Source organism: Megalobrama amblycephala, linkage group LG12 (genome assembly GCF_018812025.1).
Source record: "Megalobrama amblycephala isolate DHTTF-2021 linkage group LG12, ASM1881202v1, whole genome shotgun sequence".
Classification (NCBI taxonomy): domain Eukaryota; kingdom Metazoa; phylum Chordata; class Actinopteri; order Cypriniformes; family Xenocyprididae; genus Megalobrama; species Megalobrama amblycephala.
In genome coordinates this window covers 1823219-1848450 of record NC_063055.1, presented here as the reverse complement: position 1 = coordinate 1848450, position 25232 = coordinate 1823219, and the positions used below count along the sequence as shown (strand labels likewise).

Here is a 25232-nt window from a genome sequence, read left to right as displayed (position 1 = left end):
CGCAGCGAGTATTGAACTCCCGTTGGACGCTGCTAGAACCCTCCCAATCTAAAATAACTAAACATTCACCCCATGCCAACAGGGGCTTACCCGTCTGATCGCAGTGAGTATTGAACTCCCGTCGGATGCCGCAAAAGCCCCCCAATTACTAAACGTCCTCCCCACCGTCAGCTGGGGCTTACCCGTCCGATCGCAGTGAGTATTGAACTCCCGTCAGACACCTAAAGGGGCCCCCTCAGCTGAAGCTACCCTTCTAGTCGCCGCAAGTAACGAACTCCTGTCGGATGCCATTCCTTCTCAATGTTCTGGCTGGTGGGGTTTTACCCATCCGATCGCTGCGAGTATTGAACTCCCGTCGGATGCTGCAGATGCCCCCAGCCAAAACATCTAAACCTTATCTTAGTTTGCTGGTCGAAGAGGTTCATATTCATTGGTTCGCTGTGAGTATTGAACTCCCATCAGATAGAACCCTCCCGATCCGGCAGACAGCTTTCTCCTTGCAAACATCAGCCTTATTTCTATATTTTTGGGGGGTTACAGTTCCCGGCTGCTGTCCGTAGCCAACATTTTGCATTTTTGGGGGGGTACTCTGTGTTTGGGCCGATTACCGAGCTCGGAGCCCTCTCCCCGGACAGCACGCCAAATACGTTTACCAATTAATTTACCTGACTTATTTGTAAGTGTGAACTCGTGAATTATTTTATGCATTTAAATGTGATACATTTTTGTTTATATTATTATACAGAAATTATACATTTCTTAATGCATTAAAAAATTACATATCAGTTTGTGCCTTATATTGTGATCTCACATAGCAGAATATTTCAGTCCAGAGACATGTGACGCAAAGGATATATCTCAAATAGGCCTACATACATGCATGCAGTTTTAATGCAGCTTTAATCGCCTTTTGGTTATTTCATGACTTAATAGACGACAGAACTATGACGCTGCATGCTCGTAGTTTCTTTTGCGCTTTATTTATAGTGAGTAATATACAGCGCGCAGTATTTGCGCGTGATTGAAAAGTGCGCGGTCTTGCAACCCACCAACTGAGAAACATTGTTGTTTTGTGGTCTTAAAGAGACGGTTCTGCGTTTAAATAAACGCAATTCTTGCGTCTAGACATAAACAGTAGTTGTGAGCGGGGTGGCTAAAGGGGTGGCTCCGCCCCTGCTGCTCTCCTTCAAGGCGGCGGCTTGCATAGCCGTGCTGCACCGAGAACCTTCCTCTTCCTTACGGGTGCTCCAGTGCTGAGCCTTCCCGACGGCACAGGCGCTTCAGAGCTCTTCTCCTTTACTGCCTCCTGTGCCAAGTGTGTGTTTTTGTTTTTGTTGTTGTTATTTAATTAGATACTAATAAAACAATACAACAACAGGTGTGTTTTTAATTAATAAAACATATTCTTAATAAAAGCTTTTACAACAGATTATGGTCTTTTCCTTATCTCTTTATGCACACATGCTCCAGAGCTGCGTCCTTTTGATGGTGAACTGACCGAACGAGGGCTTCGAGCTGCTCTCCTCAAGGCGGCGGCTCGCATAGCCATGCTGCACCGAGAACCTTCCTCTTCCTCGCGGGTGCTCCAGTGCTGAGCCTTCCCGACGTAACACTTTTCTGGTGCGGTCCAGGTGACAGCGCTCGTCTGGAAACTGGCATCAGAAACTACAGCCGTTTGGACACTTCAATGTTGCTGAAAATTCAACAGAAGAGAGAAGATATTTCAGCTTGCATCGTCGTCTTTCATCCGTCGTCTTAAAGATCCACTTCTTGTTGCTCTGGCCAGCGTAGCGCGAATCGCTTTGTATCTGAAGGGCTGCGCTGAACCCAGTGCGAGCGCAGCGCGTTGCGCGTCCTGTTCCCGCAGCAGTCTACTCCAGTGCTCAGTCCGGGAGAGGCGTGACCTAAATGCGCTCTGTCTTTATAAGCACTGAAGCAGCTTGTGCGCTCTCATTTCGGGCGGGCATCGAGAGCGAGAAGGAAGCCACTCTTGTATACAGATAAATACTGCTTATACCTCGCCGATTCAACAGAGACTCACTGCCCCAATGGCACAGACGGGTCAAGATCATCGAGATACTTTCACCCGAGGCACGGCTGTACAGATGGATCGAGATGCTCTCCTACAAGGCGACGCGGGCATGGGAGGACACGCTGAAACGACCGTACAGATGGATCGAGATGCTCTCCAACAAGGCGACGCTGGCGCGGGAGGACACGGTGAAACGACCGTACAGATGGATCGAGATGCTCTCCTACAAGGCGACGCTGGCGCAGGAGGACATGGTGAAACGACCGTACAGATGGATCGAGATGCTCTCCAACAAGGCGACGCTGGCGCGGGAGGACACGGTGAAACGACCGTACAGATGGATCGAGATGCTCTCCTACAAGGCGACGCGGGCGTGGGAGGACACGCTGAAACGACCGTACAGATGGATCGAGATGCTCTCCAACAAGGCGACGCTGGCGCGGGAGGACACGGTGAAACGACCGTACAGATGGATCGAGATGCTCTCCTACAAGGCGACGCTGGCGCGGGAGGACACGGTGAAACGACCGTACAGATGGATCGAGATGCTCTCCTACAAGGCGACGCTGGCGCGGGAGGACACGGTGAAACGGCAGTACAGATGGATCGAGATGCTCTCCTACAAGGCGACGCTGGCGCGGGAGGACACGGTGAAATGACCGTACAGATGGATCGAGATGCTCTCCTACAAGGCGACGCGGACGCGGGAGGACACGGTGAAACGGCCGTACAGACGGATCGAGATGCTCTCCTACAAGGCGACGCGGACGCGGGAGGACACGGTGAAACGGCCGTGCAGATGGATCGAGATGCTCTCCAACAAGGCGGTGCGGGCGCGGGAGGACACGGTCAAACGACCGTACAGATGGATCGAGATGCTCTCCAACAAGGCGGCGCGGGCGCGGGAGGACACGGTCAAACGGCCGTGCAGACGGATCGAGATGCTCTCCAACAAGGCGGCGCGGGCGCGGGAGGACACGGTCAAACGAGCGTACAGATGGATCGAGATGCTCTCCAACAAGGCGGCGCGGGCGCGGGAGGACACGGTGAAACGACCGTACAGATGGATCGAGATGCTCTTCTACAAGGCGACGCGGACGCGGGAGGACACGGTGAAACGGCCGTGCAGACGGATCGAGATGCTCTCCAACAAGGCGACGCGGGCGCGGGAGGACACGGTGAAACGGCCGTGCAGATGGTTGGAGAAGCTCTCCTACGAGGCAACGCGGGCGCGGGAGGACACGGTGAAACGAGCGTACAGATGGATCGAGATGCTCTTCTACAAGGCGACGCGGACGCGGGAGGACACGGTGAAACGAGCGTACAGATGGATCGAGATGCTCAACTCCAAAGAAGCCAGTCGTATTCACCTGAATCAACCACCACAGTAAACCAACCGGCACAACTTCTTTCGACAACATGCAAGCTTATTTTATCAATATGCCAAATTGGTTCAGGTATATATCAGTTGTTCTCATCTGAGTTTGGCTGGGGACAACTTGATTTAATGTACCAGATTGGTTCAGGTGTGAAGGTCTTGGTTTCAGAGGCCCGCAGATTGCAACACTTCCTCAACCTCAGAGAGGTGCCATGATTCTCTCCTCCAAGTGCAGAGATGGTTTGAATATAACCAATGGCTATAACTTAAATAAAAAAACAAACAAAAAAACAAAGTGACACTTTTTTGTGTTTTAATTTACTTTTTATTTAAATTCGTAACACTTCTCTGGTGCGGTCCAGGTGACAGCGCTCGTCTGGAAACTGGCATCAGAAACTACAGCCGTTTGGACAAACTTCAGTGTTGCTGAAGTTCAACAGAAAAGAGAAGATCTTTCAACTTGCATCCTCGTTTTTCATCTATCATCTTAAATATACACTTACTTGGATTCACTTCGGATTGGAAAACCCCTTCTAATGTCGGTTGATTCAGTCCTGGTGCTGTAACTCATATCACGTTTGGACAGCAGTCAGTGTTTGATGTGGATTTTTACTCATGCGGATTAATTTCATTGGTATGAACGTAAAAGGGAAAATAAACTGCACTTCACTGCAAATATTTCATTCCTTCACCGTGGCTTTTATGCTAATGGAATAAATTCAAGTAGGTTTTTGGAGAACAGATGATATGACGGTAAGTTGAATAAGGATGTCAGATGATTTTATCCAAAGCAGTCAGAAACTTTCTTCTGTGGAACAAAAGACTCCATTCAGCAAACCCAGATCCATCACTCGCTATCACGGGGAAGTAACAATGCTTCATTTCGTTAACTTTAATGAACATTTGCACATAATGTGTTTCTCAGCATGAATGAATGAGGTGTGTGTGTCCTGTTTCTGCTTCAGTGACGTGGAACATTATTGACGGGAACCTTCCAGAAGCTTCTGTGAGCCATCGACAGACATCACAAAACATCTGACTAAACCCATGATAAAGGTGAGATCAGTGATATCTGGTTTATTCTTTGGGATTTGTGTTTGTTTTCTGTTTTCCAGCTTCTGGAGCATTCGGTTGAAGAGTTCATCAGTTCTCTCTCAGGTCCAGCAAACAATTTCTATACCAGCATGAGTTTGACTTTAACATCACTGGTATTTCAGCATCATGCAGTACTTGAAACACTGAAATCCAGTGAGATCAGTACACAAACCAGTTTAGACCCCTCATCATCCTATTTAGTCCCTGTTCCTCCCCTTTTCACTGTCCACAGTAAGATTCAAAGCATTATCAGTTTCAAATATAAAGATTGTGACAAAAACACAGTTCAGTATTACAAGCACTATATGACAAACAGGTGTGTCCCACTGAGAACCTGTAATAAAGGTCTGTTTATGAATTTCCCTCAAATCCCAGTAGAAAACATCCCTACTCCAGCCCAGTCACACTAACCATAATTTGATCCATCAGTAAACAGTCTCTGTTTCAACACAAGCACTTCATACAAAACTCAAGTAATATGCTAATATTTCATGAGCACTTCCTGTAATCAGCAGATATATCATTGCTGGCCTTCCTTTATATTCATTTACCTCTTCTATTTCTGCCATGACTGAAAGCATCATTGACTTTAGTCAGAGAGAAGATGCTGAGTTGAATTTTATACAGATGAAAATGACCTTTTTTTTTCTGAATCGGTGCATAGTTAATGATGCCCCAAAATAGGCAGTTAAAAAAATTAATTTAAAAAAATCTATGTGGTATTTTGAGCTGAAACTTCACAGACACCTTAGACTTATATTACATCTTGTAAAAACTGGTTCTAGGGCACCTTTAAAGGTGCAATATTTAATATTTCTGTCCACTAGAGGTCGCTAGAGGTCTATTCAAAACAAAGCCGTAGCTTGATGACGCCAAGTTTGAGCACAGAATCTTGGGACATGTGGTCTTCACCTCACAGCCGGTGGAAATAATCAGGACAGGACTCGGGAAGAAATCATGTTCATGGATGTGATTATTAACGTTACTGTAGTATGAAGCAGAGCAGAGTTTTTAACTGTAGTGTGTGTATATATTCAGTGGTAATGACAGTGGTGTGTGTGTGTGACGTCAGATCCTCAGGACGTGTCTGTGAACAGTCTGTCTGTGATGGCGGTGACGGACTCCAGGAGCAGTCTGGACGCGGCTGTGGGCTCCAGACAACAGGCCGGTCAGGGCTGGATCAACACGTACCCGCTGTCCAGCGGCGTCTCCACACTCTCCAAAAAATCAGGTCCTCGCCCCATTTCTTTCTCTTTTTTTATAGAGGGGACGGATTGGAAACTGCATCACAGCTCAATGGGTCTGCTGTGCCAGTCCTTCTCTTTTTCCTAAGGGATTTTTTTCTCTCTCTCCCTCATGCTGTTGTTGTAGCATCATTGTCCATCTCTTTATCTTTAAACCACATAAAATACACTACCAGTCAAACTTCAAACAGTCAAAATTGACAATTCTTGCTTTTATGGAATATTGCAGTATTTATTATAAATGATTTATCTGTTCACATCATTTGTTTAAATTCATGTTCCTCCTAATCTTGAATCAGAATATCTTCTCCTCCCTCTTGCAGCGACATCTCTTCTCTGATGATGAGGGCGGGGCAACCTGTCACTCACATGAGATCCACCAATAGCAAACCACCACCATCCAATCAATTCCCCACAGACAAAATCAAGCCCCGCCCTACATTTGTTCTTGTTTGAGAAGCGGTTCACTCGGATATACGGCACAATAGGGATGAAATGAAGCTCAACTTCCCTTTCATGCAACTCTAATCTATTGTCCACATGTTAGATTAATAATAAATTGATGAAATCTCTTATATATTTCAGTAAAGAAATTTCTACATATAAACTGGGCCTATTTGTCTACAAAACTAAGCAGAAGCCTTTAGATCAAAAGGAGTTTTAAGATTATGAGCAGCATAAATTCAGTCATGTGTGTCCAAACTTTAGACTGCTAGACATCATATTAAATTCTCGTCTCTTGTAGGTTTGTCAAAGAAGACGAACAGAGGAACACAGCTGCACAAATACTTCATGAAGCGCAGAACGCTGCTGCTGGCCCTGCTGGTGAGATTACAGCATCAGTTATCGGATTATTAAAACTGACCAAGATTAATATGTGTGTCTTTAGTCTAAATACTGCTCGAGATATCATTCCTGCATCCCAGTGTGCGCACTATCCATCCTAAATAGTATGTGAGATTAGAATAAGTGTGTCCCAAAGCATAGTATGTTGAAAAGCGTACTACTATTTTAGGTAGATTTTCAGTGCAGATCTGGTGTAGTGACAAATTTGGTCATTTAGCCATTATATATATATAATGGCTAATATTGCCCATAACCCATTGCACTTTGGAAGAGGATTCAGTTCAGAACTACAAACACGAATAAAAAGTGTTAAAAAAAACTACAAACATGGCGGATGTGCCAATGTGACAAGATGATTAACAGGCCAGTTTACGGTGACAGGATGCATGTAACTATGCAAAAGCATCTGTTAAAAATGCAATTTTATGACATGATAGTATGTCTACTTTTTTGCTACAAACACAAAAGTATGTACTTTTTTTTTTCAGAAAGAGGATATACACTACCAGACAAAAGTTTGTAAACATTACTATTTTTAATGTTTTTGAATAAAGTCTCTTATGCTCATCAAGGCTGCATTTATTTCATAATAAATACAGAAAAAACAGTAATATTGTGAAATATTATTATAATTTAAAATTATGGTTTTCTATTTTAATGTACTTTAAAATATAATTTATTTCTGTGATGAAAAGCTGAATTTTCAGCATCATTACTCCAGTCTTCAGTGTCACATGATCCTTCAGAAATCATTCTAATATGATGATTTATTATCAATGTTGGAAACAGTTGTGCTGCTTAATATTATTTTATAATCTGTGATACTTTTTTCAGGATTCATTGATGAATAAATGAATAAAAAGTTAAAAAAATATCAGCATTTATTTAAAATAGAAATCTTTTGTAACAATATACACTACCGTTCAAAAGTTTGGGGTCAGTAATTTTTTTTCTTTCTTTTTTTTTTTGAAAGAAATTAATACTTTTATTCAGCACGGATGTGTTAAATTGATATAAAAAAGTGATAGTAAAGATTTATATTGTTAGAAAAGATTTATATTTTGAATAAATGCTGTTCATTAATGAAACCTGAAAAAAGTATCACAGGTTCCAAAAAAATATTAAGCAACTGTTTCCAACATTGATAATAACTGAGTATCAAATCATCATATTAGAATGATTTCTGAAGGATCATGTGACACTGAAGACTGGAGTAATGATGCTGAAAATTCAGCTTTGCATCACATAAAATAAATTATATTTTAAAGTATATTAAAATAGAAAACCATAATTTTAAATTGTTATAATATTTCACAATATTACTGTTTTTTCTGTATTTATTATGAAAGAAATGCAGCCTTAATGAGCATAAGAGACTTCGTTCAAAAACATTAAAAATAGTAATGTTTACAAACTTATGACTGGTAGTGTACATTCAGGGCTTAGTATACGCAGGCGAATTGAGACGCAGCACATGACTTCTAGTAGTATGTGCTTAGTACATGATTAACCCGAATGAGCACTTGTGGTTTATTTCATTCGTTGATAGGCCAGTGAGGTGGAGCGTCTGACCACCTGGTACAATCCTCTGGGCAGCCAGGAGCTCCAGATATCAGCCGAACAGTCTGTGGAAACCAGCATCGCCAACTGGAGGTCAAAGTACATCAGCCTGACTGAGAAACAGTGGAAGGACAATGTTAATCTGGCGTGGAGCATCGCGCCGTATCTCGCCCTACAGCTGCCCGCCAGGTGACCGACTGTAGGCATTTATATTTTATGCATTCGATGACTGGCATTGCACTCAAGGCCTAGATTTATCCAATTACGCATTCCTCGAAAATCAAACCCATGATTTTGGCATTGCTAGCACCATGCGCTGCTGTTTGAGCTACAGGAATGAATGCAGTACTCTATTTACAGGTTCAAGAACACTGAAGCCATCTTCTCAGAAGTGACCCGCTTGGTTCGGTTGGATCCGGGAGCGGTCAGTGACGTTCCTGAGGCTGTGAAGGTGAACATCCAGAACCCAACAGAAATGAACGTGTAATAGACCTTAGTTGGTTACACAGTAAAATCCCCAGAGTTAAATCATGGTTAAATATGGTCCCTCTCTAAATAGTGTTAAAGTAACACTGAAGCAGAGTTAAAGTTAATGAGATAATTAAGCAATTAATAAGGCTGTTGTAGTTCTTGCCTGCGTCTCAATGTGCATGCTATCCATCCTAAATAGTATGTGACGTTAGTAATTTTCAGTACTATTTAGGGTGGATAGGGTGAATAGTATGCACATTGGGATGCAGGGTTTGTGCTTCTCTTTTCTTCAGTGATTCTGCTTGTTAACAGCAGGTGTTCATCACTACTGCACAATCATCACTTAATTAATTGCTTAATTATCTCTTTAACTCTGCTTTAGTGTTATTTTAACACTATTTATGTTCTCTGAGCAGAGTTGATTTAACTCTGGAGATTTTGCTGTGTAGGCACCATTTAATTTAATTTGACATTGAGGTACAGAACTACATTTTGTTCAGTAGGGCAGTGGTTCCCAAACACGTTCCTGGAGCCTCCCCAACACTGCATGTTTTCCATGTCTCCTCAATCAAACACCTGATTCAGATCTTCAGCTCATTAGTCGAGACTTCAAGACCTGAAATAGGTGTGTCAGATAAAGGAGACATGCAAAATGTGCAGTGTTGGGGAGGCTCCAGGAACGTGTTTGGGAACCGTCTTGTTTTCACAGTCTGTTTCCTGGAGTTTTTGTCCTCCTGGATATTTCTGAAATATATTAAGATGAACTAATTAAGGTAAAAAAAGTGATTAAAATTCTACATTTTTGGGCACTTTCAGGTACGGGTGTGCGATATTGACAAAAATTATATCTCGATATTTTCTGGGATATTCTAGATAACGATATTTTGATAAGAGTGTTTATTGAATTGGTACCTTGGCAGGTTTAGGACCGCCGTGGACAGATGTCCCCTAAAGTTTTTGATATTTTTCACATTCTGTGTGGTGATCAGTTCGCAGCAGTGACAGAAATGATCATTTCCAATAAGTTTAAATTAATTTTTACCTTTTTTGGGCATTTTTACCTTTATAAAGCCATTTTAAACTTAATTAAATGTATGCATCATCTTTTGTCATATTCTTACATTTAATCGATAAATAAATTTGCAATGCAAAGAAAACGTTGCGTCTGAAGTGGCATTTAGACACACTACACAGACTGTTTAATAGCTTTCCTGTAACTCAGTGGTTAGAGTGTGGCACTAGCAATGTCAAGGTTCGATCCCAGGGATTGCACATACTCGGATACAAACGTATAGTATAATGCAATGTAAGTTGCTTTGGATAAAAGCGTCTGCCAAATGCATAAACGTAATACAGCTCAGAGGAACATGAATGCATTTATCCTGCAATTACAAATGCATAATTAATATTTTGATGTTTTAAACATAAAATGTTGAATATTGATATTTTGAAATGATTTTAAAAATGCAAAGATACTTTAAATTTGATATTAAAACTGCCAGCAGGTGGCAGCAAGCCACTGTTAATGAGTGAGTCATTGAGATTCAACTGATTCATTCAAACGGTTGATTCAGGAACGAAGCATTTGTCTCTCATTGAGTGAGTCATTGAATCATTCATTCAACTGATTTGTTTATTCAGTAATGAAACACCGCTCAGAGGAGCAATGCAGTCCTGTGGCTTGGTTTGAAACCATTTTTGTGGCTAAATAGAGCAAAAACAGTATTGTGTCTAAAATGTAAGTCACTTAATATATGTATGCACTCTCTGGGTGTGTTTTTGTAAAGTGAGAGACATAATTTCAGATTGCACATCGTTAAAACAACATTTACGTTATTATCGTAGATGATATATATCGCACACCCCTTGTTGCAGGACCTAAACTAAACACTTTTCCCTTATGCATTCATATAAATTTTAACCTAAAATCTTGCTGTTGAAAAAAATAAAAGTTCATGGACGCGTTATTCATTCACTACTCATAAACATTGTGCCCCCTCAAAAATACTGCCAGTTCCTTCAGTTTCTGCCTCATACAGGAACAATATTTGATTAATGTGATTTTGTGTCTCGTAACTGTGAACGTGTGTGTTTCCCGCTGCAGTTCTTGGTGACGTGGCACACGATTGATGCTGATTCTCCGGAGTTGAGTCACATCTTGTGTTGGGCTCCGGCTGACCCTCCCACGGGCCTGTCGTATTTCTCCAGCATGTATCCGCCGCATCCGCTGACCGCGCAGTACGCCGTCAAAGTCCTGCGCTCCTTCCCTCCTGTACGCCATCATCATCATCACTCCATACACTGCTTTATCTTGGGCATTCTGAGTGTCTTTATTAATGTATATTTTACTCTCATTCAACAGGATGCTATTCTGTTTTACATCCCACAAATTGTTCAGGCTCTCCGTTATGACAAGGTATAGTGTGTATGAAATTAAAAAAGTTAAAGTGCCCCTATTATGCTATTTTAAAGACTCCTAATTTTGTTTTGGATTCTCCTAGAATAGATATACATGCATCCAAGGTCCAAAAACACTTTAATTTTCTCATAATATCCACTGCAGCATCAGATCTTTTCTCAGTGTCTGAAACGGTTTGTTCGAGGATTCGGTCTCTCTAAACCCCGATTTGCATGTGCAAAGTTATATTTGTAAGGGTATAAATTAAGTTGCATGCATCATTTTAATATTTAGCAAAATTATAAATCATATGTAGTATATGCAGGACATATATTGCATTCTCTATTTTCTCTCCCTGACGTGTTGAGTGCACTTGTAAAACCGTGTGTGTGTAGATGGGGTACGTGAGAGAATACATCCTGTGGGCGGCACAGAAGTCTCAGCTTCTGGCACATCAGTTCATCTGGAACATGAAGACCAACATCTACACAGACGAGGAGGGACACCAGAAAGACCGTAAGCCATCTTCATCATCCTCAGATCAATGGATAGAGCTCCTCAGTGATGTTCATTCTGTGTTTTCCAGCTGACATCGGGGAGCTTCTGGAGCATTTGGTTGAAGAGATCATCGGCTCCCTCTCGGGTCCAGCTAAAGACTTCTACCAGCGCGAGTTTGACTTCTTCAACAAGATCACCAATGTCTCAGCCATTATAAAGTAATAGAAACCTGCCGTTAGCATCTGGTTCATTTTGACTCAAACATGATTTTTTTCCCAGAGAAATGCTAGTTAATGTTATAATATTGGACTAAAACCTACTGGCTTCACTCACACAGGGTATAATGATCACTTTTTTGGGATTTTTCCACCCCATGTTGTTACAACTGTGGTGTTCCCAGGTCAAAAATGACACATCTATAAAAAAATGCTTATAAATCTCTGGTTGTTTCATGTTATTGCCAAATACTGGATTAAATATTTTTTATCAATCAGTTCCAAAAAGAAATACAAAACCTGTGCTAACTGAAAGAAAACAAGTTGTTAAAAAGATTAAATCCAATATTTGATGATTTTACATCATAATAATGACAGATTTACAAGCAATTTAATAGGTTGGTCTTTTTTGACCAGGAACACCAAATTAGGTCATGGATTTTCAACAGCACAAGGGTTAAATAGGACTTAAAGGTGCAATATGTAAGAATTTTGCAGTAAAATATCCAAAAACCACTAGGTCAGTGTTATATATTTTCGTCACTTGAGTACTTACAATATCCCAAATGTTTGCAACTATTGGTAAATTGTGAGAAAATTGCAATTTTACCCAAGGCTCCGGGACATGTGAGGAGTCGCCTGTCAATGGCGTCATACCCGCGTTACCCTCGGTTTCCGGTTTATTTTGTAGAAACCATGAAAACACCAAAGACGCTTTAATATATTACATGCTTTAATAGACAAGGGACAGAAAACTAATTATTGTTATATAGCTCAACACATTTAGTCTTATTGCTTCAATCTAATTTTCTTGATGTTTTGTGAGTCTCATGCTTTACCACGCCTCAGAGAAAAACACTATTTTGTGAAGTAGCTAACATAGCATAATCAGATGCAGCTTTATTTTTAGTAACAGTAATACAGCATTTTCTCCATCATACAATACGTTTTAAATTAATTGCATGCCATTTATCAACACAATCATCCAGCATTTAACATGATATTGTAAAATCGATCTATCTCCGTTGAGGTGGAGACCACATGTCCCAAGATTCTGCGCTCAAACTTGGCGTCATCAAGCTACGCCTTTGTTTTCAATAGGCCTCTAGCGACCTCTAGCGGACAGAAAACATTACATATTGCACCTTTTAACAGATTAATTCTATTGGTTTTTATAAGAGTTATGTGGGTTTTATGTAATTTTTTTGTTTATTTTTATAATTCTTGCTTGTGTTGGTTTGTCGAGTCTTAGACAACAAAGCTTTTGATTTTGAAAACATGTCTAACGTCACTGAACGCAAACTCAAGATGGCGCTTTGTCCATTTTCTGTCTCATGTTTGAAGCTGAGATCTTCTCCATATTTCAGGCCCATTCCTAAAGGTGACGAGCGGAAGAGAGCGTGTCTGAGAGCTCTGTCCGATATCAAAGTCCAGCCAGGTTTGAATCTGTCTTCATCATCAGATCACATTGTTCTTGGCTGATATTACAACCACTTTTAGTGACAAAACCGTTCATTTGATGTTTCTCAGGCTGTTATCTGCCCAGTAACCCCGAGGCCATAGTCCTAGACATTGACTACAAATCTGGAACGCCAATGCAAAGGTACAATCACCACTGAAAGTGCCCATATTATGCTATTTTAAAGCTTCATAATTTTGTTTTAGGTCTCCTACAACAGGTTTACATGCATACAAGGTCAAAAACACTTTCTCATAATATCCACTGCCTGAAACAGTTCGATCAAGGATTTGGTCTCTCTAAACCCCGCTCTGCTCTGATTGGTCAGATGGCCCAGTCTGTTGTGATTGGTCAGAAACCAAACACTCATTAGCATATCTGAACTTCAGCTCTGGATCTCTCTCAGCATCTCTCTCTCATGATGCTGTTGGTTCATCAATCTCATGCTTTGGAAGCGCATTTGATGTGGTTTAGATGCACAATAAAATCACATGACTGTGTGTTTTCTCTCTCAGTGCTGCAAAAGCACCATACCTGGCCAAATTCAAGGTGAAACGCTGTGGAGTGAGTGAACTCGAGAAAGAGGGTATGCAAAAAACATCAAATACGTATGCAAGTAGATGATTAATCACGAATGCATAGCATAATAACGGATAAAAAATAATTTTAGACATTTAAGATGAAAGTCTGAGGTATTATGGTGCCTTTTAAGCAGTCGAACACATCAAGTTTTACACTCACTTCTGTGTTTTAGGTTTATTGTGTCGCTCGGACTCACTGGATGAAGCTCAAAGCGGAGAAGACGCTCAGAAGATCTGCTGGCAGGCGGCCATCTTTAAAGTCGGAGACGACTGCAGACAGGTATCAGTTTCACATTGACGTCTCATGTACTTTGTTTTTGTCCCTTATTAGTTTACATTTCAGCTATGAAATCTGATTGGCTGAATAGCACATCATCATTATATACTAATGCACATACAGGGGAATTAACTATCATAGTTTGTGAAATAAGTGATTATTGTGTGAATGTTAACAAAGGCTTGTTTATTGAACATTGGCATCTTTTTAAGCATTTTTCTATTGCATCCAGTTCACATTTACAATTTTTAAATAAATAAACAGAACAGAAACATGTATGTAATATAAATCAACTGATGCTGACAACATTTTTAGAAAACATTAACAAATGCATTGTATTTAAATATGCATTTTGTTTAAATCACATTTAACAAATGTAATATATTTAAGTGGAAAAGGTTTGGTTTAGTCCTTTTTCTAATTTTCTTCCTCCAGGACATGTTGGCTTTGCAGATCATCGGTCTGTTTAAGAACATCTTCCAGCTGGTGGGACTCGACCTGTTTGTTTTTCCTTATAGGGTGGTAGCGACAGCACCAGGGGTGAGTCATTTTATTTTATTTTATTTTATTTTTTTGTTTATTTTTTATATTTGTATTTTATATGCTTGCTTTAATTTTTATTTAATGTTTACTTAAATTTTATTTAAAAATTTTATTTTATTAAAAAATAATAAATAAATTCATAAATTATTCTAAATTTTATTTTAAAATAAAAAATTAAATAATGTTTAATTTTTTTATATGGATAAACTTTGTTTTTGGTGTAACCGTCCTGTGTTCGTCCCGCAGTGTGGCGTCATCGAGTGCATCCCAGACTGTAAGTCCAGAGATCAGCTGGGACGACAGACCGATTTCGGGATGTACGATTATTTCCGTAACCAGTACGGAGACGAATCCACTCTGGCCTTCCAGAAGGTGAGAAAAGCCTCAGTCTCTTGTTTTTAGTGAACACTGTTGATGTCAGTGTTTCTCAACCAGGAGTCCAGCGTCCACTAGAGGGCGTCAGCAAACTTCTGCATGAGGATTTAAAATCAGACAAAACACACTTTAAAATGACTGTAAATAACTTATTTCCTATTTTAATTTTTTTCTTAATTTAATTATTTCTTATTTTGATTTATCTCTTTTTTTTTTAGCTAAAATTAATTAAATTAAAATAAGTAATAATTAATTAAATTAAGAAACACATTAAAATAGAAAATAAATTATTTTAGTTGTTCATAAAAATAAATTATTTCTTTTTTATGAACTTAACAAAAAAATAATTTTCTATTTTAATGTATTCCTTAATTTAATTATTTTTTATTTTAATTTATTTCTTTTTTTATGAGCTAAAACAACTAAAAAGCAAATTATTTTCTTTTAATTTATTTCTTATTTTAATGTATTTCTTTTTTATGGGCTTAAACAACTAAAAGTAATTTATTTTCAATTTTAATGTAATTTATTAATTTAATTATTTCTTATTTTAATGTATTTCTTTTTTATAAGCTTAAACAACTTAAAAAACTATTTATTTGCTATTTATATTTTTCTTAATTTAATTCACTTATTTCTTATTTTAATTTATTTATTTTTTTCCTGTTTCTTTTCATGTATTTTGTTTATTTATTTAATTATTTATTGATTGATTTATTTTTTGAGATCCAGGATTCCCACAGTCTTTGAAAGTGTGAAAGTTTTTTCTAGACCTGGAAAAGTCATGTCAATTAAAATAATTGTTTTATATGTAATATATTTGATCAGGTACTGTAGAAATTGAGGAAAAAAATATTATTCTTAATTCTTATCCAATAAATCAACAATGACTGTAAAAGTCATGCAGATTCTCTAGTTAAAAAGAGTAAGAACCCTGAAAAATGGCTTTTTTAAATTTATATAATGTTATTTAATATTTATTTAATATTAGGAGTGCCCATCAATTAAAATAAGTTTTTAAAACAAAACTTAGGGCTAGGCAGCCTTCAAATATGGTTATACATTTACTTTTTATGCATTTGCTTTTATCCGAAGCAAACCCAGCTGTGAAGGATGGAGTTGTGAAACACGGTTTTCAGTGGTTGTTTTTGCTCCGTCTCTCTGTCGTGTCTCCTGCAGGCGAGGTATAACTTCATCAGGAGCATGGCTGCGTACAGTCTGCTGCTCTTCCTGCTGCAGATCAAGGACAGACACAACGGGAACATCATGCTGGACAGACAGGGACACCTCATCCACATCGGTGTGACTCAAACCATCATAAAGCTCTGTTCTGTGTTTATCACGCGTGTTTCTAACGTGTGCGTTCGCTCCTCAGACTTCGGCTTCATGTTTGAGAGTTCTCCGGGCGGGAATCTGGGCTGGGAGCCGGACATCAAACTGACGGACGAGATGGTGATGATCATGGGCGGGAAGATGGAGGCCACGCCCTTTAAGTGGTTCATGGAGATGTGTGTGCGCGGATACCTGGCCGTCAGGTGAGATGTGTGTGTGAATTATGTATTTTAATGTGTCTGTTAGAAACTGAGGGACTGAATGATCTCTGTCGCACTCTAGGCCGTACATGGATGCTGTGGTTGCCTTGGTAACGCTGATGTTGGATACAGGATTGCCCTGCTTCCGCGGTCAGACCATCAAACTGCTCAAGTGAGTTTAAAGCAACTTCAGTGGAGCAGAAAGAATAAATAACTTTGAGTTTTTATGTACATGCAAATGTCAGACTTATATTGGAAAAATGTACATTTTTGATAAATCAAGCTATGGAAGAACCATTTTTTGAATTGAAACACAAATCAATATACATTAACGTGTATTTGTTGTTATAAATTTGAGAATTATTACGAATGCATCATCATAGATGTCAAGAACATCTCCAGAAACACTTCAACAGGAACAGCAGGAGAACATGCATGCTTTGTGTGACGATCTGAAGTGAATCTTGTGTTGTAGGCAGCGTTTTAACCCTGGAGTGAGTGAGAAGGAAGCAGCGGCTTTTATCATCAAAGTCATTCAGAACTGCTTCCTGAGCAGCAGGTCAGTGTCTCACACACACACAAACACACTGAATGTACAGTAGGGGTGTAACGGTACACAAAACTCACAAACTGTTTTGAAACAGTGGTTTACTGAACAAATTTTTGTCTTTAAATATATTCAATTAAATTATAACAAGGTTTCATAAAGATAAAAAAATGTATCCTTATATAATATTAAAGGTTAACAGCTGAGCCCAAACTATTAGCCTAAATTCAATCGCTTTTTATTTTTAGATAAAATAATCAACACTCAAACAACAAATTTTATGCAAACATGTAAGCTGCACAACCTTCAAAACAGATTTATTTAAGCATACATTAAATGATCAAAACATCACTAACAGGTTAAGTCAAATATAATGAATATATAGGCTAATACAGTGCATATATTAAGCGAAAGAGTTCATTTCTCTGGTGAACTAACAGGCTGTGGACACTGAATGGCTTTTCTGAGGTAAATGCTACGTGACATATTGTTTACAAGCTGTTTTATTGACTTTCCACCGTTGAAACACAAAATAAGCGATAACAAGATATTATACGTTTCAGTAAGTTGTACTGTATCTTTCAACATGCCTTTAGATGTTCATTCATGTTTATTCTGTAACTAGTAGTCTTTTAAAGAGGAAGAGATGATCGCGTTCACTCACGCTCCGCGCCGGATGAACTGAAACGCCTGTACAGAGATCACGCCACATCAAAGCGCGTCAAAACGGCACTTTCTGTTTGAATTTCGTGGACAGAATTTTAAGGATGACACTTTGTTTCTTATCAAAAGTAACAAAACGCAGAGCTTATTGCGATTAATAGAAGGCCTTAATGTTGCAATGTAAGTGCATACGTGCACCGACCGAAAGCCCTGTACCGAAACGGTTGTTTGTTGTTTAGGGGTGTAACGAATACGTGTGCTGATACACCCCTAAACAGTACATGTATTCATCCCCCGAACGGTCACGGTACAGATGTCACGATTCGGTGCATACAGTCAGAAGACTGTGGCGCGTGTGGTAATGCAACTCTGTTTAGTAACCGCCACAACAGGAAAAGGAGCATAAAAATCTACGCACCAACCCAAAACAAGGGGTTGAGTCCGAAATCGCCCCTTATAACTTAATAGGGCACTGTTTGAGGGGACAGCTGTTTGTAGTGGCGTCCGAAACCATAATGGACGATATCGAGTGCTCATTCGTTATTTAAACGCATTCGAATGATTATTAAACAGCAGGTACAAACAATGCAAAAACGGCACTCAGTGTCCAAATTCACTCACTCGTTTTCATTCAATCCTTCAAGTAGAGTAATATAGGGAATAGTGAACAAGGGTATAAAGGGTGATTTTGAACACAGCTAAGTGTTCAGATGCACACAAGAGCTTGCTAGTAGCCTATGCGCTGTTTCAGTGAATTTTTGTGACGCGCTCCACAAACTTCACGTAGAGGAAACTGGGACGGCAGAAAGCGCATTCTGTTTTTCATGTCCGTGGGTTTAATCGACTAGCCTGGTAATACCAGACTCTGCTACTTCACTTTGCTTCGTAGACAGAGTCTGGAATGGCATAATAGAGAAGTGTTTTCTCTCTCGCTAGGGGGCGCTTGTCTGAAGTTTAAAATCATTGGTTACCTGTAAGCCAATCAGATACGTTTAGTTATGACGTATGTTATGCGCCTGTACAGCCGCATCGAAGCACAGACATCATGCATCGAACTCAAATCTATGATTGAACTTCCACTGTAAACCTGTTGTAAACACATGATGATGCGAGCGAAATACCGGAGTGAACATGGTATCCATAACAGAGCGAATTGCATCCCGTGTCTCGTTTCCCATTTCCGCGGTCGTTTCGGTTTTCGATTTCTCTAACCTACAATGTAAAACTCGGCGCTTAGCATCTACGTCACGGCTCTCAGCCCGCCCTCTGTTCGTTGATTGGCCCGGCTGTTTCCAGACCGGTGGCAAACAGAAAGCTCTGACGCTGTATCAGACTGAGTACAGAAGCGAAATGAAATTGAGCGGAAGTAGGAAGTCTGACGTAGTCAGGCTATTAATCGACCCCAAATAGCATGATATTTAACCAGGGGAACCCCACCAAAAAGCAGATTTTACCCCTCCAGAACGCGATTGGGATAGTTTTGAGTAGCAATTGGGCGGGGTTTGTTGTAAAAACCTGGCAACCCTGATTCTACGCACCGACCCAAAACAAGGCTGCATCCGAGCACCTAGGCAATGACTTGTAAGGCAGCGTTTGTGCATGAAAGCACCTCACGAGACTGATTTGAGAGAACTGTCACAGAATGGATAGCACAGGATTGTGGGATATCAAAGGCAGCGAAATATACATCTATGCTTCCTTCAAAAATCAATCAGATGAAGGTATCTCAGGAAACAGGAAGTGAAGCTAACACTGGATTCAGATGTGCCTTAATGCCTTCCTACCTTAAGTTGTGTCCTCCAAAGGCAGCATTTACAGTTTTCGGACACAGCCCAACTGTTCAGATGCACACTTCAGATATATACACAGAGTTTCGCTTAATTTTTGTGACACGCTCCACAAACTTCACCGAAAGGATACCAGGACGGCAGAAAGCGCAATCAGTTTTTCATGTCCGTGGATTTAATCGACCTCAAATAGCATGATATTTAGCCCCTGGAATGTGAATTTAACCAGGGGAACCCCACTAAAAAGCATATTTTACCCCACCTAGAACGTGATTGGGCTAGTTTTGGGATAGTTTTGAGTAGCAATTGGGCAGGTTTTGATGTAAAAACTTGGCAACCCTGATTCTACGCACAAACCCAAAACAAGGCTGCATCTGAGCACCTAGGCAATGACTTGTAAGGCAGCGTTTGTGCATGAAGGCACCTCACGAGACGGATTTCAGACAGACTTCTGAGGCAGTGTAACAGTTTAATGATCTAATAGCGTGAGCTTTGGTGAGAACTAAACATATTTAATTATTACAGTAGTCATTTCTCGCTAGAAATGACATCAAAAGTGGAAATGTTGGTCAAAAACGTACATTTACAGACAAACTGACCAGCAAACTCAACTTTCGGATGTCATCTTTATTTTTCTAGCTCAACTGTCACAGAATGGATAGCACAGAATTGTGGGATATCAAAGGCAGTGAAGTATACATCTATGCTTCCTTCAAAAATCGATCAGATGAAGGTATCTCAGGAAACAGGAAGTGAAGCTAACACTGGATTCGGATGTGCCTTAATGCCTTCCTACCTTAAGTTGTGTCCTCCAAAGGCAGCATTTACAGTTTTCGGACACAGCCCAAGTGTTCAGATGCACACTTCAGATATATACACAGAGTTTCGCTTAATTTTTGTGACGCGCTCCACAAACTTCACCGAAAGGATACCAGGACGGCAGAAAGCGGCTTCCTGTTTGTTTGTGTTTTAAGTCGATTCCGCTGTTATAATGAGACAAAATCATTTGGCATTGTGCTGATTTGTGGTGGAAGTCTCACTACAGTCTCAGTGATTAAATATGTGTGTCCTGAAAATGGGAAGCCTCGGGTCTCCTCATTACACCCCTAATGTACAGATACACACACATCACTCATGTGCTGATTGCATCATTACAGGTGATGCTTAATAAATCATATATGAATTACATGAAATGTTTTTAATTTGTTCCAGGAGCAAAACGTATGACATGATCCAGTACTATCAGAACCAGATCCCGTACTGAAGGCCAGAGAAACCTGTGTGTGTGTGTGTGTGTGTGTGTGTGTGTGTGTGTGTGTGTTCTCCTCTCATTGTCACAGTCACAGTCTGGTGTGTTTCTGCACTTTATACACCTGACATGAGTTTGCATGGATTCATACGCACTTATATCAGCACTTATGAGACTCCCATGACACACTTTCTGCTGCATGATGATTTCAGTTATACTTGATTTTAAAGTCAATTTCGTGCCATTTTGAGTTTTATTTGATGTGATTTTGTTTGTGGCCTTTGATAATTTCCTGGCAAATCATGTCGTTGTTACAGCAGATGTGTTTATGGTGTGGACTAGAGACAAACATCACATTTTAGAGGTGATAAATTAACGCACAAAAATCAGTATTTGGTTGATTTTATTTATTATCAGGCAGTGGAGGAGAGATGTTTGAATAGTTGAAATGTTTGCTATTCTGTGAATCTTGATTGTTTTGCAGCTCTGAATTTGTGTAATAATATTTGTGATTTTATGGTCACATGACCTCTGATCAATCACTGCTTGTTTTGCAGTATGTGCCTGTTTATTGATCAGTCGATTGTGCAGTAAGTGACTAATCTTTGTACGCTCGTTTGTACGGTTGCATTAATTTTATCCTTCCTTTGGACTATTTATTCTATCTGCGATATTTAATAAATGTCTACAATAATTGCACATTTGTAAAGCTTATTTACTGGCATTGAACGTGTGATAATCGCAGATGGCAAAATGTAATGTTTTTATTTAATTATTTAATGTTATTTTGCTGTTACCATATTACTTGTTTAGTCCTACTGTTAATTAATGTACAAAATGCATCAAAGACTGACACTATTTAAAATATCACTATTGAAACTGAGTTCCCCAGAGTTGAACACAATCAGAGCTCTGCAGATAATCTATTGATTTATCTTTTGATTGATCACTTTAAATCACTGGACTAAGTGGACTTCATTTTTAATGTCTGAATTTTCTCAAATATCCTGGTGGTTGTTAAATGTTTAGTTATTATTCTTATTAAAAGTTTATATTATTCTATACATGTGTTGCTCAAATCACTTAATTTGAATTTTCAATACAACTTTCAAGTTCAATATGCCACATATGAAGTAATAATATTAAAAATACAATGTCCCTGTTTTGTACATTTTGTCAGAAAATATTGAAATAAGATACAAGGAAATACACAAGCATTTAATTTGATGTGTGTCATGGAAAAACACTGCTGAGTCATGAACCTGTTATGTGTTGTAACATATTTTGAATAGGAAGTATAGGGTACCGCCTTGTTTTACCCATTCTGATCTATTGTTAAATTTGTAAAATTTATATCATAAGATTTGTCAAACAGATTATAACAAAGACAAATGGGCAAAACTATATTTCCTCATCAAAAAGTGGAATGGAATTTAATTTCCAGTTTTTAATAAAATCTAAATTTATAAGAGGTCATACACAATGACAAACTTACTTTTCCAGTTTACACTCAACAGTTAATAATTCAATTGGAAGGATAAACAGAAAACGGATATAGCAATCTCTGGTTTATAATGTTTCTGTTTGCATTTTTTGCAAGGTTAACATTTACACTTTTTGTTTAAATGTTCTATTTTTTATTTTAAAATATTAAAATGAATTGTGAATAGAAGGCACTGTACTGAACCAACTTAAAAGTATTTTTTAAAGGTTCACAAGCACAAAAGTAGTATTTATCAAAGTTACTGTATTTGCAATTTAATCTGTCTAGTAAAGTGTTTGCTGAAGTGTGTTGTTTCCTAAAACATGATTTGCTTGATGATTGATGGAAAGAGCACAGAGAAGAATGACTTCAAACATATTTCCTGTAAATGTTCTCTCTTTGATGAAAATGAAAGTAATTTCCCACCTGACGTCAGATCACTGGTGGCCTATATATATAGAAGCGGCTTTCATTCTCATTTCGGCAGACATCGAGACGGGTCGAGAGGCTCTTCTTCAAGGCAGCGGCGCGCATAGCCGCGCTGAATTATCCGAACGAGTACACCGAGATGCAGGGCCACTCCAGAGCTGCGTCCTCTCGATGGTGAACCGACGAGGGCTTCGAGCTGCTTTCCATCAAGGCGGCGGATCGCACTGCCACGCCGAACCGACCGAACTGACTGAACGAGGGCTTCGAGATGCTTCGGCGGCTCGCATAGCCGTGCTGCACCGAGAACCTTCCTCTTCCTCACCGGTGCTCCAGTGCTGAGCCTTCCCGACGCCACAGGTGCTTCAGAGCTCTTCTGCTTTGCTGCCTCCTGTGCCAAGTCAAGGTTTTTTTTTTTTTTTTTTTTTTTTTTTTTTTTTTTTTTTTTTTTTAATTTAATTAGATACTAATTAAACAATACAACAAGAGATGTGGTGTCTTTACTTCATACACTGTTTTCTTAATAAAACAATACAACAACAGGTGTGGTGTCTTTACTTCATACACTATTTTCTTAATAAAACAATACAACAACAGGTGTGTTACGTGTGCTGTGCTGAAGAGACATGAACGGATATCCACAATACAGGGTTTTAATGAGTAACGCAGGAGATAAAACACAATATACACACATTAAACAACAACAAGATCGGACAGGGAGTGAGTCCATTATAAAGGGAGTGCTGATGAGGAGATGAAGAGGGAAGTGAGTGCAGGTGTGGAGACAGGAGGATCTTGGGAAATGGAGTCCGGGAAATGAGGGAACTGTGACACTACCTCCCCCTCTCGGTATGTGCGGCCTCGCGCCGTAGATGAAACAACTGGGGAGGGAGGTGGGCTCCCTGGACACGGGCCAGGAGCTGTAGCAGGCCATGGGTCAGGAGCTGTAGCAGGCCATGGCGGGTCAGGAGCTGTAGCAGGCCATGGCGGGTCAGGAGCTGTAGCAGGCCATGGCGGGTCAGGAGCTGTAGCAGGCCATGGCGGGTCAGGAGCTGTAGCAGGCCATGGCGGGTCAGGAGCTGTAGCAGGCCATGTCGGGCCAGGAGCTGTAGCAGGCCATGGCGGGTCAAGAGCTGTAGCAGGCCATGGCGGGTCAGGAGCTGTAGCAGGCCATGTCGGGCCAGGAGCTGTAGCAGGCCATGGCGGGTCAGGAGCTGTAGCAGGCCATGGCGGGTCAGGAGCTGTAGCAGGCCATGTCGGGCCAGGAGCTGTAGCAGGCCATGGTGGGTCAGGAGCTGTAGCAGGCCATGGCGGGTCAGGAGCTGTAGCAGGCCATGGCGGGTCAGGAGCTGTAGCAGGCCATGGCGGGCCAGGAGCTGTAGCAGGCCATGGGCCAGGAGCTGTAGCAGGCCATGCACACATGCTCCAGAGCTGCGTCCTCTCTATGGTGAACCGACCGACCGAGCGCACCGAGATGCAGGGCCACACCAGAGCCTATATATTGATGCAGCTTACACTCTCATTTCGGGCAGACATCGAGAGGGAAGGAAGCTTACACTGCCCCAACTACACAGACGGGTCAAATAATCTCCTTAAAGGCGGCGGTGGTTTTCTGTTATTTAATTTGAAATAAAAAAGTGACACTTTTTGTGTTTTTTTATTTACTCGAATATGTAACACTTCTCTGGTGCGGTCCAGCTGACAGCGCTCGTCTGGAAACTGGCATCAGAAACTAGAGCCGTTTGGACACTTCAGTGTTGCTGAAATTCAACAGAAGAGAGAAGATCTTTCAGCTTGCATCGTCGTCTTTCATCCGTCGTCTTAAAGATCCACTTCTTGTTGCTCTGGCCAGCGTAGCGCGAATCGCTTTGTATCTGAAGGGCTGCGCTGAACCCAGCAAGGGGGAAGCCATCCCCCCGCACCCTCAAACCGAGCCCTGTATGTGTTTTCTCTGCCTTTATCATTCCTGTGAAAATCAGTTTGTGCCATGTGATAGGCCTCCTATAAATTTAGATTTTTGATTAAAAACCCCTTTCGTTTCTCTTCCATTAAAAAATTCTGTAAAGTCAAGATCAGTCAGATTTATTTCTACAGCGCTTTATACAATACAGATAGTTTCAAAGCAGCGTCACAGTGATAAACTTCAAACCAGAGGTGTAAAGAGTTCCTGAAAACCATACTTGAGTAAAATTACAGATACTCTTGCAGCAAAAATGACTCCATTACAAGTTACAAGATTCTAACACGGGTTGAGTAAAAGTATTGGAGTATCTGAATTTAACAAGTAGCCTATTTTCTACTGAATGTAACCTACATTCAGTTGGAGTAAAATACTTGTTAAAATCAGATACTCAACGATGCACCAGCACTAGATGCACAAATAAAACTGAACCTCAATATTGAAATAAATAACAAGAAGGCAGCTTCACGCAATACAAACTCAATGGAGAGGGTTGGTTTCCCGCAGCAGTCTACTCCACTCCAGCGCGCAGCTCGGTAGAGGTCTTTATAAGCAGCATGTGTGCTCTCATTTCGGGCAGCGTCGAGAGGGAGAAGGAAGCCACTCGTATACC

The 25232-nt window shown here is 40.4% G+C and overlaps 1 protein-coding gene across 1 annotated transcript; it reads left to right on the top strand.

Moving 5' to 3' along the window:
- The first annotated feature begins 4326 nt into the window (after nucleotides 1-4326).
- Nucleotides 4327-21449, top strand: LOC125279552 (phosphatidylinositol 4-kinase alpha-like). The gene is made up of 20 exons (XM_048209351.1): nucleotides 4327-4466; nucleotides 5578-5736; nucleotides 6495-6574; nucleotides 8145-8344; nucleotides 8516-8606; nucleotides 10731-10898; nucleotides 10989-11042; nucleotides 11420-11540; nucleotides 11611-11740; nucleotides 13105-13175; nucleotides 13268-13340; nucleotides 13712-13782; nucleotides 13951-14057; nucleotides 14490-14594; nucleotides 14844-14969; nucleotides 16152-16272; nucleotides 16348-16507; nucleotides 16587-16676; nucleotides 16980-17063; nucleotides 20714-21449. Exons 2-20 carry the CDS (start codon nucleotides 5613-5615, stop codon nucleotides 20763-20765), a joined length of 2028 nt encoding a protein of 675 aa, XP_048065308.1. The 5' UTR covers nucleotides 4327-4466; nucleotides 5578-5612; the 3' UTR covers nucleotides 20766-21449.
- The last annotated feature ends 3783 nt before the right edge of the window (nucleotides 21450-25232 follow it).